Source organism: Neodiprion fabricii, chromosome 2 (assembly GCF_021155785.1).
Source record: "Neodiprion fabricii isolate iyNeoFabr1 chromosome 2, iyNeoFabr1.1, whole genome shotgun sequence".
Classification (NCBI taxonomy): Eukaryota; Metazoa; Arthropoda; class Insecta; order Hymenoptera; family Diprionidae; genus Neodiprion; species Neodiprion fabricii.
This window is the reverse complement of record NC_060240.1, coordinates 37,949,939-37,963,649: the sequence shown is the minus strand read 5'-3', so window position 1 is coordinate 37,963,649 and position 13,711 is coordinate 37,949,939. Positions and strand designations below refer to the sequence as shown.

At 44.4% G+C, this 13,711-nt stretch overlaps 1 protein-coding gene across 7 annotated transcripts in view; it reads right to left on the bottom strand.

The window, feature by feature from the left end:
* The window catches only part of LOC124175778, a 102,452-nt gene extending 89,008 nt beyond the window's left edge, over nucleotides 1–13,444 (bottom strand). For 2 of the 7 annotated variants that reach the window (XM_046556295.1, XM_046556302.1), the window contains exons 1-2: nucleotides 13,222–13,444; nucleotides 5,767–6,683 (exon numbers count right to left, since the gene is read on the bottom strand). In XM_046556295.1, coding sequence (XP_046412251.1) covers nucleotides 5,767–6,016 — 250 coding nt within the window. In that variant the 5' untranslated portion in view covers nucleotides 6,017–6,683; nucleotides 13,222–13,444. Of the gene's footprint in view, nucleotides 1–5,766; nucleotides 6,684–7,041; nucleotides 7,489–11,224; nucleotides 11,730–12,288; nucleotides 12,480–13,221 lie in introns of those variants that run through there. The other 5 variants (XM_046556296.1, XM_046556301.1, XM_046556298.1 and 2 more) reach the window with 5 other exon arrangements.
* Between the last annotated feature and the right edge of the window lie 267 nt (nucleotides 13,445–13,711).

Sequence of the window (13,711 nt, the reverse complement as noted above, 5' to 3'; positions counted from 1 at the left end):
TACATGTCACGATTTTTTTTTTTTTTTTTGAAAATTGAAAAGACCCTGTTCAGACTTGCTTTGAACCAACCACGGATTTTCTCTGGGTGCACAAAGAATGCATTTACAGCGCATTCCGGTATCCGAATTGAATAAAGTTTTATTAAAAAAAATTGTAGAAATCAGATAGCGAAAAGTGTGACGTTGCGAATGAAAGTGTCCTCGAGTCGCAAATCGGGCTAAGCTATGAAACAACATTAAACAGGATTTGAAATCGAGTTTTAGTGTAGAACGACAATTTTATTGTCGTTATTATCGCTGTTGTCGTTTCCCCGCGGGTAACACTTCTTTCTGCAATAACGATATTCTGCATTGGGAAATAAAATTCGAGTTTACGACCGGTTTCTCATCGTCCGATAATTTTTACGCGAAATCAGGACGCGCTGTCCTTGATCAATAATCCGTACTTAAACCTACTCCGAAGGCTATTGAAGCGTGGAAAAATCACGACTCAATCCAGCCAAAGTCTTCTTTAAACACAGCTAATCAAAACTCGTTATAATCCTCTCGGAGATCTACAACACAATGCTACAAGTTTGTATAATTCGAATATTTTCTTCCCCGACTGTTGGTCGGAAGTAAGCGAATAAGAGAAGTCTGGTTTTGAAACTAGGAAACGAAAATCTGTCGAGAAGAAAAGCTGACCGCGAAATTCAGCTGTGGAAGTGCAGATTCGAAGTTAATGGAAACTTGGAATCGCTATTTTTCGTTTCTGGTTTCCGGTGCAAGAAACAACCGGATGCGGTGGTGAGCATCTGACCAGGAGGAACAGATCGATTTTCTTCCCTCATTCCCGTTCCTTTCTGACACCGGTGTCACGTCGAAAGAGAAGAAGAGAGGTGGGAAGAAAAAAGAGAGCTAGGAACCTCTCTCTTCTTTGTTTGAAAGTATTTTGCTGTTGTTTTCATTCCATGCTTCTGCGAATAACTTTTCGAATTGTTCGGATAGAGAGAAAAAGAGAAAATGCTGTACCCGTACACTTCGCCACTTTTTTTTTCTCCCTCTCTCTCTCTCTCTCTGACGGGTAGCGGTGTGTGTACCTGGATTTCAAAAGTTTCGAAATTTTATTTATTAATATTTCAGACGCCCAGTTGCTCACGGCGACAAGTCCTGCTTTCCTTTACGAACGTCCTTCTCGTTTGAAACGACGAAAACTTTTACTCAGGTTCCCCGTCAGGCTATTTCTGCATATTTTGTACAAGCTCTGGGCCCTGCAGGTTATATTCACTCTGACAGCTCTCACTGTAAAAGACAGTCGTTTGTGAAAATCCTCCGCATCCTGAGTTCAATAATCAAGTTTTCCACAAATTTTCAAATGATAGGAAAAATGATAGATGATGAAGTCGTAGCGGAATTTAACCCTCTTCTCGATAACTTTCTACCACGCTATATCAAAATCAGCTATTGTTCCTATTCGGTAATCAAACGGAGAATATATGCTCTCCGATTCTTCTTCTTCTTCTTCTTTTATCCACAGCTACGCGTTTAATTGGCTTAAGTCCGGGCTGATTAGAACAGAAGATGCTTATAGGCTCGAGGGCGTCGAGAGTAAAAAGGAAATGAAAGCTAACAGAGCTCTGGGCGGGATTCGGGAGCCGTAAAAAAAGAAAAAAAAAAAGGAACGGAAGGAAAGATAGAAGAGCAAGCCAGCAAACGCTGGAGGAAAGACGAGAGGTCTGAAAGGCTTTGCGGCCATTACTTCGATCTCCTCGTATTTCTCTCCTACCCTGCGGTTGTTTTCAAACTAAACCCCCAGCCTGTCCGGATTCAATTGTTTTACTTTATCACCTTTGACATCGTTCAGAATTAGACGAAAATGAATACTAGGATTTGCAGACCTTCGTTGTTAAATTTTTTTTATCTATTTTTTTTATTTCAAATAACGTTCTCCAGTTCAACGGAAAAACGAATTCGAAAACTAGGTACATGTGTATATTTTACCGAGCCACCCGTACATTTTTAATCCTTGAGTAAGATTTGTCACGAAAACTTTAACAAGTCCTCCATGCTGAATGGAGAATCAGTGACGAATTACAAAAAAAAAACGAGTTTTATTTTCAATGTGAATTCAGAAAATCATTGCTGTAGACGGATTAACGAAATAATCGCGCAGAGCTTTACGTGTGTGACGGAAGGGTTCGAGGACTGTCGAACTGAACTAATAAAAAAAAATTCCCACGCATGCACGAATCGATTCAAAAAAAAAAAAAGAAAAAAAAAAATTCATTACGCTGTCAAATTGTCACGATCAGGGAAAGAATTATGAGTTACAAATAAATTGTTTCTTCCATCGATACGAGGGGGGTGGTGGTGAGAGAGATTAATGGTTTTGTCGTCTGTGCACTAGCCGAATAACACGCTTGGGTCAGGTCGACATAAAATGTGATCATAAAAAACGAAGTTTTCCCGAAATCCTGCGAAGCTTGGTCAGAATCAGTAAATCGGCGATGATAAGTGAATAATGTGAAAAAACAGGATGTATGACGTGTTTTCTTTATTGTCCTCCATTCCACGGAGCGACGACTCGAACTTTGAACGCTGATCTTTCGAGATCAGTAATTTCCGATCGATACTAATTGTCCGAGATTTCTTTGGCCGCTGACCGAGTCCCGCTGCAAGAGAACTTGGAGGATCGAATAAACTTTTCGCCTCTTGACAGCCGAAAGAAACATGTCCCGTGGGGTTTTCAGGAATCCCAAACATAGCGCCTCCGCGTCTTCGCCGTCGGGCAGCAGGAAGTCCCCCGAGAATCCTGGCCAGCGAAACACCATCCGGTAAACTTTCCACAAGGGTATATAGAAAGGTGATATCGAACGGTGTGCGAACGTCGTCCGTGTGCTCGGATAATTCAACTTCATTGAATTTTCTTAATTTGGTCACCGCTGTTTCTGCATCTATAAATAATTTATCACATTTTCTTGGTAGAAGCGAAGAGCGAGCGAAGCAATTTGTCATTCGTTGACAAATCGCGCAATCGCTCGGTGATGCTGCAGGTACGGAGATCTGTACAAAACCACTTTGGCCCCGGGGAAATAACGGGAAGATCAACAAAGCGCGCGCGTTAAACCACCCTCGTGAAGAAACTTGCGGATTTAGCATAGCTCGAGAGAAGCGACGAAGAGGGTTTTAAGGAAAGGGGGGCGGGAGGGGCGGAAATTTGTGCTTGGAAAATTTTGCACGCCCGAGGTTTACGAAACTCCGGGGGGGGGGGGGAGGGAGGGAGTGAAGGCGCAATTTTTCCCGTAGAGTACCTACAACATCAGCCGAGGGCGATGAAAGTCGGGCTACGAGTGAAACAACGCCCTGCAACGTCGTCGCTTCGACGAACGCTCTCTATTCGTGTTAATTACACGAGTTACCGAAATCGTCTAATTATACTAAAATACCCGGCGTCAAGCGCTTGCGTTCTCCCTAATTAGCGACGTCTTCTTGAGCTTGTGCTTGCGACACGCGTGACGCGACCGAGGTTTTCATAATTACGACGTTGTTATGAAAATTATTCGCTCCGCCAAATTGTAAGCAAGATTTCTTCTGCCCCCCTCCTCCCCCCCCCCCCCCCCCTCCTGCCCTCTGGGGAGGCTGCATAATCAATTTGACCGGCGAGCCACTGCTCGCTGGTGTCTTAAATTAATCCGCGGTCCGCCCGAGAAGACGGAGAATTCACCTCCACCTGGACCCGGATACACAATGCAGGAACGTCACGGAACGAGCAGAGGAGTTTCTTACTCTAACTGCCCTCATTCTTCCTGCGGAAGATGGACCGAGGAGGCGGAGAAGGAGGGTGGAGAAAAAAAAAACCAAAAAAAAAAACGAGACAAAACAGAGATGGAAAAGTTTAGGAATAAAGGAAACAAGAGATTGCTACTTTAGCGAATCGGAACTTGCCGGAAGGGGAATGGAATAAAAGTTGTAAGCTCGGACCGCTCGCGATGATCGCAGCCCTCTGCTTAAGCTTTGAAACTCTGCTAAACTCGATTACGCAACTGCCTTGCAATTAACGCCGAAAAGTGGTCTGAATTCACTCTCGACCTTGACAGCGTGTCGAGTCCGTCAAATTTTCCGTCCACTGTTAGATCGGTGTTCGGCTTTGCCGAAGCTTTGTTTGGTGACTCGCTTATACAAGAATACGGTACATGGGAATTCTTCCTCCTACCATTATGGGAAAGGATAATCGTAAAGGGAATAAAGAGGAGCAGCTGGACGGAAGTAGAGGGGCATCGCTAACCGGAGGTAGGAAATTGAGAGAAAACGAAAGATCGCTGCTGCGCGAGGTTGATCAGAAAATATCTTTATACCTGTCCCGGCGAACTGGCCGGGCGGTCAAAGAGCGAAAATAAAAGCTTCCGCGGGGGCTGGAAGCAGTCTGAGCGCTGCGAGATCCCGCAAGCAAGAGAACGGGGATGAGGAAGGGGTGGCGAAGGGTGAAAGGGGGAGAAAAATACGCTGTCATCGTCTGAGCCGAGGCTCCGTGGCTTGTATGCGCCCCCCCACTGACTACAACGACATTTGTTTTTACGTATCTCGTCATTTTTGTATTTCACCTTTTACCTTTCGCCCCCGGCTTCGGCTGCCTTTTCTCTACCCCGTGAAATTTCCCCAAATCCCCGACTTCCCCCCCCCCCCCCCCCTCCCCTTTCGCCGTTGCGCCAAACAAGAAAAAGTTGAGCAAAACAAACGTGGCCGCGAGGATGAGATTAGCTCTCTCCCTGCCCGCCCCGATCCTGCATGGACAGTTACACGAAACGAAACGTGTCGTTTTCCCCTGACGATGTTTGTATTAAAGGAATTCAACACGGTGTCGCTGCTCGGAAAAATCTACCGAGCTTTAAATTTATCTGTTTTTTTTTTTTTTATTTTTTTTATCTTTCTGTTCTGCACGGCCTAACCACCAACAATCGTACTGCGTACGTTTCTTTTGAGGAATCTTCACGTACTGCACGGATTTACTTAAGTATATAGACAGACTTGTTGAATTAATCTACTTTCAATAAGAACAAACTTTTAAGACTAGGTATCTGTTTTTGATATCTTAATTTCGCCGTATCTCAACTCTCAGTCACGTTGAAAAATTGCTGGAAATTTTATTAGTAATATTAAAACGTTCCTGGTAAGGTATTTTTTTAATAGTAATCACGATCGGTAATACGTTATTAAAATCTCGACTATTTTCTTGTTTCCGGTGCTTGTTTCATTGTGAAAAAAAATCGCACGAAAACTGGAAACCTTCTTTCTCATCGCAGAAGTATACCTCAAGTATAAAATAATCAAATATCTGAAGATTTTCATCACGTTTCTAAGACTGTAAGCTTATTTGTGCTAATTATAACGTAAAGCCTCGAAGTGCTTCGACAGTCAATTAACGGTAATTCATCAGGCACATTTTCACTGCCACGCTTGGCGAATATCGCAAAGGTCATACCAATTAAAGTAAGCTGTAAGTGACGAAGGTGAAAGTACAGCTCAACACCCAAAGCTGTAAAATGGTGTCCAGAGGTCCTGAAAATGTCCCTAAATGTTACTCATCCTTCAAAAGTCCTGGAATCCAACTACCCTTGAATATTTCTAGTGTCCTGGAAATACTCTATCTTTAATGTCCTTAAATAACCTGGAATTGTCCTTGAATTTATTACAGATTTTTTACTTTCAATTTCAATCGATAATATAATAGTACCAGGTTCCCATTCGCCTGCGATCAAACAATAATCATTGATACAAGAGACGACTTACCGGCGGTCAAATTTGCGGGCTTGACGATACTCGGGCAAGCTCTGAAGAGACCGAGCTTGAATCGGACCGTTACGGAGGCTGCAAAGGTCTGGGGTAAATTCGGAACGAAGAGACGTTCCTCGGTGTGGAGCCAAGCCGGTCCAAGGAGCGCCGTTGTCAGGGCGGCGAGGGCAGCCAGGCCGCAAACGACGCCGCATCGGGTCATGTTTGACCCTCCAGAGCCAGCGGGCCCTTCGCCGGAGCAGCACATCTCTGGACTCCTCCTTGGCCTCGTCTCCCTTTTTCCTACAAGAGTCCGTCTTCCAGCTTCCTGCAGCGTCGAGATCCCTCAGGACCCGTTCTAGGTGTCAGGTAAAATAGCCACGTTTTTTTCCATCCCTTATTCGAAGTTGCAAGCTTCTCGGACTGGCGGGATTTTTCGTTTGAAATTTTTCTCTCCTTTTTACCACAGTTTTTAACCCAGTTCCGAACTAATCGAACCCCCGCATTTAAAGCACATCATTTTTTCATCCTGTTTTACGCGGAAAGAGGGACGGTCACTTTTCACTCTTTTGGGACCCACGGAAAATAGCGGTAAGCTCTAGGCTCGCAGCTTTTTTTATTCCGTCGGTTATAACTTTAAACGGCTCTAAACGTGTCCTTCGGCACCGAGCCGGTCATCGCTTGACGCGGATTCCCGCATGCTCGGTACTTTCACTGTAAACTTTTCCCCAACTTTCGACCCGCTTCTACTCTTTAATCTCCCGTGTACATACCTATGTATATATGTATATGTACGTCTATGTACTCTCGACGAGCCTGGAGCTGTATCCTGAGCTTATTTACACCTCGAGAGTGTTTTAACAGGTTCTTATTTCTCTTCCACCTTCTTCTTTCGTTTACGATTATCCCGAATTAATTGCCCTCCGCACGGTGTTCTGTTGATAACGTGAAATTAGCAAGGCTTGATTATATCCGCGGCTGGTACATTTAAGTTACGGGGACCGAGGACCTCGAAGATTATTTTTTTTAATTTCATCTCAATTTTAAAATGATTTGCTCTAATTTGATGCTAATTTTGCATAGAAACGGGAACGGAATTTTATTCTGAATATCTGAAAAACGATCTGATCTCAAAAACATTGAGTATTCGATGGGAATGCGTGTGTCGGAAAACTTTTCTATAATATATATTTGAGGTTGAAATAAGGCGCTCTCTCGTCTACCGAAAACTCGACAACTTGGATAAAATTCCTGTGTAAGACGAGGAAAAGAAAAATCCCAAATGGTTCTTACATAATCCTGCTCGAAACTCGCCCAGCAATGAACCTTCGTCAGAGTTCACGACAAAAGGGATTTGTCAAGTGAACGTCAAGACTTTCCTCGGAGGCTTATACAATATTGGAATCGGTCAAAGTTGAAAATTGGAGTTTGATTAATTATCACAACCTCGATCAAGGAAATCAACCCGGCGAAACGAATCTATACGTGATACAAAATCATATTTGATCTCAGTTATGATTCGCGGCGAGTCAAGGAGACGGTCATTGAGTTACCTACTTCGCATAACGATGAACAGAAATCTCAAGGACAATTTCCAGCTTACAGCCTATTATCGAAAATTGACCATCGCCGACGAAAAGAGCACTCGAATCTTCAACCTTCACTCCTTTCGACGCAGCGACGGGACGAAAATACGCATATTTTTTAAAATTGTCGTACTCGAGTAGCTTTCTCGAAGGAAATTACAACAAGTAGGTTTTTCAGGGTTTCAGGGGCGGCTGAATTCGTGGCTAGAATTGGGTCAATCGCTCAGTTTTCGTCCGAGCCTAGCTCGGCTACCTTCCACATTTTCCATACCCTCAAACCCCCCACGCGACGTCCATCCGTTCCACTTTGACCCTTTGCTAACAAACGGAAAGCCCGCCTCGATGTTAGACCAAAATTATCAGAGTCTAAGGTCAAGTGCCGGGCGGAAGTTGACGGTCAATTTGACTAGCTATTACGAAGCAGGAGGTGAATACACCCTTTGCCAAACGCTAATTAGGTATATATTTCTCCCGCTTTTGCTTCTTCATTTTTTTATTTTATTCTTTTTTCTCTCTCACTTCACGGCACTCGATTTCATTATCCGAGTATTCTGACCGCGCGATTAATTACTAAACTACCTGTATGTGCGTACGGAAAATATATTATCGATTTCCGGAAACGAGGGTGTGGGGCAGGTGTCGGAGCTGCACGGGATACGCTCGAACGGTATTTCGTATAATTCACCGATTGGCGGTGTTGAATTATTTAACATTAAAACCGGGGGATTCCGCATTCAATTCTAGCCTGCATATTTCATATGCCGGTAATTTCAGTGTTCCAATTTACCTCGCTACTCGTCACGCCTTTCAGCCACACCTGTGCAGAACTGTTCGGGACCGCGCGTTTCGAACTTCACCGTTTAACAATTTCAGCAAGGCGATCTTCCGCGTATTTTACGTATACGGTATATTTGCGGGAATTTAACCGCAAGTTGAAATCATGAGAAACGGTACGTTTAAGTTCCGTTTATCGTATACGGTGAAAATTTTCGCTCTCAGTCGGAGGAAACACCGAGTTAAAGGCAGTTTCGTGCTTGCAAGCTTGCGATGCGCGCAGGCACCGCAGTGGCGTTGTGCAGGAATTGTGTGACGGAAGTGCGAGTCCGGGACAACCCGAGGCAACACGCGGAGGCGGCTGGTCAAACTCAATAAAACTCGATAACTTGATTACGCGAATCGGATTATCTATTTTTAACGCAACCCTCGACCGCCGGCTGCACTCCGGTGCATTCCCATGCGACTCACTTACGCGGTTAACAGGCCTACACAAATTGGCAAGTTTTACGAGCGGCTCTGCAGCTCACAGCTGCGGAATCGCAGGGAAGGAAATTGCGCTGAAAACGACAGGCGGAGATTTATCCTGACGCGGAAAACAGTTGTTCGCGTCTTATTTTTCGCGTCTTACGAAGCTTTGACCTCTTACCTTTCTTCGTAATTCACCGTTCGCTAAATTTATTCATTTTCAAAATCACGTTTTTGGAAAAGTTTGAACAATGCCGAGCCGGTGACAACGCGCCTCGAGTTCTCGGCGAGAGAAGAGAAGGGAAGATGAAATACGAAAGAATTGAAACGAGCACCTGCAGCCCGAGGTCGAGGATTACCTGAGCTATTAAAAATCCCTAAGCTCGAGCTTCAGCCTCGCTAATGCAAGCTCGGGGACAACGAGAGACGCGTAAAAATGCCTGATCCGACCCGAGTTCCGGGACGAAGAAGCTCACTTTGCAAGCTCGAGGGAGACGGATGTTATTTATCTTTATCTTTATTCCCTCCTGTTTCGTGGTTATTCTCTTTTTTATTATTTCATTTTGTTTTTTACTTATGTTCGTACTCGCGTTTAAAAATTTTATACGCAATGCAGTCGTACCGTTACAAATTCCCGCAACGCGATGAAACGGATTATGCATACATGCCCCCGTAACCGGGGATATTATCGACATTATGAATGCGCAGTGGCGATATAACCGCCGGCACTTGGCCGATTCAGTGCTAAAACCCACCCCTTGAACATTTAGCTTCGCCTCGCCTCCAGCCCGGCTGCAATCCGAACCGTATCAACGAAACGGCGATCAACGCCGGCCGATTGTTGCTCTTCACCTTATAGTACAATTATACCCACGTGTCTGTATGTAAATCTGCCCGATTCAAGCTCGGCGAACATTTAGCGAACAGGAAAACACTCGAGGCTTTTAGTACAAGATAGGATTCTGTTTCGATGTGGATAAAAATGTATTTTAGATAATGATGAAAGAGAATTACGCGTTTCTTTGTCCGATAATAATTTTGTATCTTGACCAATTGTATGAACTAATTTACCGTGCTAAATGTAACGTCGAATATCTGTGATTGAAAATTTTCGCAATGCACGTAAATTGTAAGAAATGTGGAATTCGAGAGTCGGCATCGTTGAAACGTCTGTTATTGAAGTAAGAATAAGGAAACAAGCCGCTCTCTCCGGTATTTGGATCAGTGCTATCACGTCTCGGATTAATTAATCCCCGAAACGCCACGCGCCCTGATTTCACCTGTTGTTGGCGCAGCGAGACAGCGAGGAAAAATAAGAATAAAAGGATTGACGGACCAGTTTCGGAAGGGCGAGGGGGGCGACAACGACCCTGACAACCCGGGAGGCATTAATAAGGGAAAAGCTAGAGAATTTATGAGGGTGGCTTGGCGTATATACCCAACGTCGTATTTCCAAGACAAGAAATGAGCTCGGGCTCGGGCCAATCCGATCTGCTACCAAAAATGTTGTTTTAACAGTCAGCGAGGAGGGAAACGAGAAAGACTTTCTTTATGTACACGGGGTAATAAGTGGTCTGATTCATCGCTCCCCGATCTGAGGCTCTTTCTTTCTTCCTCTCTGTCATTCTTTATTTCTTTATTTTCCTCTTTCTTATTTCGCTCGAATGAATTCTTACGGGTGACGAGGTTGCCGAGTAAAAAGCGAGGCAGGGAGAAAGAGAGTGAGTAAAAATCCCGGTTTCAAAACCAAAATAATTCATACGACCGAGAATTCGATTGGATATCGACGAAGCTTGATTTCCTTTTTCTCCCAATTTCGATTTCGAGCCTTTTTTCTCCTCAATCGTATTCGTTTATTTTCCTTTCTTCCGATGCTACACAACGGGGATGACCAGCTGCCGAATTCACAGCCGCCCCTAAAACGTTTGGCCGGTAAAAACCTGCAGCAGTTCCCCTTTGATCTCTGCGAGTGGATCTCGTTAGCTAATTTGTTTCAAATTCCGTTCTACCCTATTTCGGAGTTGGCCGCACACGCGCGAGGGGTCGAGAACTTTTTATTTTATTTTTATTACTCTCTTTTTTCTCCTCTCACCCGCTTTCATTCATTTATCTATTTATTCGCACTCCGCACCCGGTGTGGAAATATCGTCATCGTTTAAACTCACCGTCCATCGTATCGCAGACGTGAATATGTCAATCAAATAACCAGGAAAGTGGTGATAAGTAATAATAATATATCAGTTGCGTTCAAACTTTTATTTATTTCGTTACGGAAATATGAAAATACAGCGACCGATTATTCCCCGGCTAATCAAGATCGCGTCGAATTTCAACCGGGGATATTTTATTGACGGTAGATTATCACCGGTGATGTGAAATTGGCAAAAATAGACAAGCTAGCTGAGGCAATCTCAACGGGTTCACGGATCCGCGGGGAATCCTCGTTACTTTAATCGCCCGCCACAAATCCAATTTCAATCTTCTCGAATGTATGGGGGGGAAAAAATTTGAAAAAACAGGAAATGAGTCAGATCGATATGATGCTCCGTCGAATAAGAAATGAGAGTGATCCTGAGAAGTGAAAAATTCAGCGGTAAGTCGAAGCGCCGCTTTTCAGATCGGCCCGATATTTTCCACCGTAGACTTACTATTTATGGGGTACGTAAACCCCGATCGAGTACGTGATCGGGCATCGTCTCAGATACATGGATACACGTCTGTATTTTTACGGTACACGGGTAGACGCGATGTTCGATGAAAATCGTATTTCCATCGTCCGAAAATCGTAGCGGTGACGTTTCTACTTTTATAATTTTCTCCGATACGGCTTGTAGATTGCGCGGTGATTAAAATCTCTCTTCGTCTTTACGGGTCCCCGTCTTCTTTCTCCCTTCCTCTCTCTCCCTCTCCAGCGCTCGCCCTTCTTTTCAAGTACTAATTAAAACTTGAGCACGACCACGATTCGCGCCCGAACGAACAGAACCAACCCCCTTCACCTTGAGTTTCTGAATGTTCCAAGTATATTAGATGCACCGCAGGTATACCGACAGCTGCAGTGCTCGCGCCAGCTTTGCATTTCCTTTATTATTTCTATTTGCCAACTTTTTCACTTTGTTCCCGTAGTCGGTGCTCTTTTGTCTGCGTCCCCAAGTGACGTCATTATCGTCGAGTGAAAATTATTACGCGAGCAAGAAGAGAAAGAGCAGGGATTGTAGGAAAAGAAATTAAAAATTATAAATAAAAAAAAATCAGAAATATGGTGCACACGTTTTAACGGCCATCGCGATTCCTTGTCGCCGTTTAATCTCTATCCCCGTTCACTCGATCGTAAAAAATCAACCTCGTAGTAGCGGACGGTACAATGCAATGCGAAAAGGGAAACTCGGAGAGATTGCGAAAGAGGAGACGATAAAAAAAAAGAAACGGAAGACTGGGGCAGTTAATTGCGGCAAAAAAAGGGGACAGAGATTACGAGAGATCATTTGCAATCAGCGAAAAACGAGCAGCGAATAAAGCTGCGAGTGGCTTATCTATGTTCTAACATAAATCTACAACGACTCCGGGAATCGCTGGATTTGAAAAAAAGGCATCTAACGAGACGACCGAACTAAGGATTCGAGTCACTTGATTCATTTTCACGAAGATACTGACTCGCAATTTTTTTATTCCGGTGTTATGAAATCGGCTGATAATTGCAATCTCGAGTATTCACCACGTTCATCAGCTCCTGTCACCTTCGATTCCATTTCATTTGATATTTATCGCCGTAACGACGTTTGGCTGAAATTCACGGGCTGAGGTGGAGAAGGATAAATATAAAGAGAAAGAGAAAGAAATAGAGAAAGATTAGCCCGAGGAGATTTGCACGTCCTATTAACGACGGGCTAACTCAGCTCCGAGAGACGCGTGTGTGTAACTTTTGACGGAAGAAATGTTTCGCGCCGCCCAATTGATTCGGAAACAAATCGCCCGGAACTATTGAAATTTATCGACGGTCTGAGACCGAAACCCGAACTCGGAAGAGAACGAATTTTAAAGCGAAAAACGCACGTGTCGGAAGGGGAGAAAAAATCTTCCGGCAAAATTTCATCCGACTCGCCGTTATCGCTTTTCACCTGTACGACACTAAGCTTTCAATATTGACCGGTTCCGTTATCCACTTAGTGATTGATTGTCCATCCGTGTCTTCGCATTTTTGACGCGGTTCGATCGAAGAGAAATTTGAATAAGGCGATCCTGATGGGCTGAAATAAAGAACAAAAAGACGGAGCGAGCGGGAGAATCGGGAATGCAGCGAGAACCCCGGGAACCTTAAGCACTGCAGCAGCACGTGAGAAAGTTTCGCTACTTTAAACGGGAGTTATAACCTGACGTAAACAAATTATACGAGGAGGACGGGGATCCGGGGCGGCGTTTTACCGCGGAAACTAAAGTATACACGCGATTAAACGAGTTGAATTTTAATCGCTCTTCACTACTTCTCTCCAGCATTCGTCCCGCTTTCTCTCCATTCCAGGATTAAGATTCAACCGTCAAAACCGCCACACAAGCGCAAAACTTCGCCGGATAAAGCTGATCACCACGTGTGTTTTTTTATGTTTTTTTTAACTAATTTATATGTCTATTTCGCGATTCCGATAATTACTTTTCTACCCTCGAAGGCCTCGGTCCAACCACCTTAACAGGAGAAAAAAATGTTGTCAAAAATGTTTTTTCCTAGAGGCTATTTGTACCGGTATAATTTTTCTACCCCCGATACGTATTTCAAGTTGGCTGGGATTCCTTATCGCGAATGCAGTTTTTCGCGACGACCGGTTTTCGCGCGATTATTTCGAAACGCGATGTCGTCACCGTGCGTACGCGAAAGCCAGAAGCGGACTGTTCGCCTTTGGCACGCGCAACCCCGTCTTGCCGAGGGATCCCTGCCGACGAATCAGCGAACTAAAACTCACCCCCGGCACCCTCCGGATCCGGAGGACCGGGCGAAGCCTCGCGATTGCCGCGCTGCACATCGGGGACACATACACACCCCGTATACCGTTCTATATAATTATGTTATAATAGGTATTGCAGGTGCTGGTCCGTTAAATTGGGAAACCATCGCCAACCCCGTCATCCCTAGACCGGTATAACCA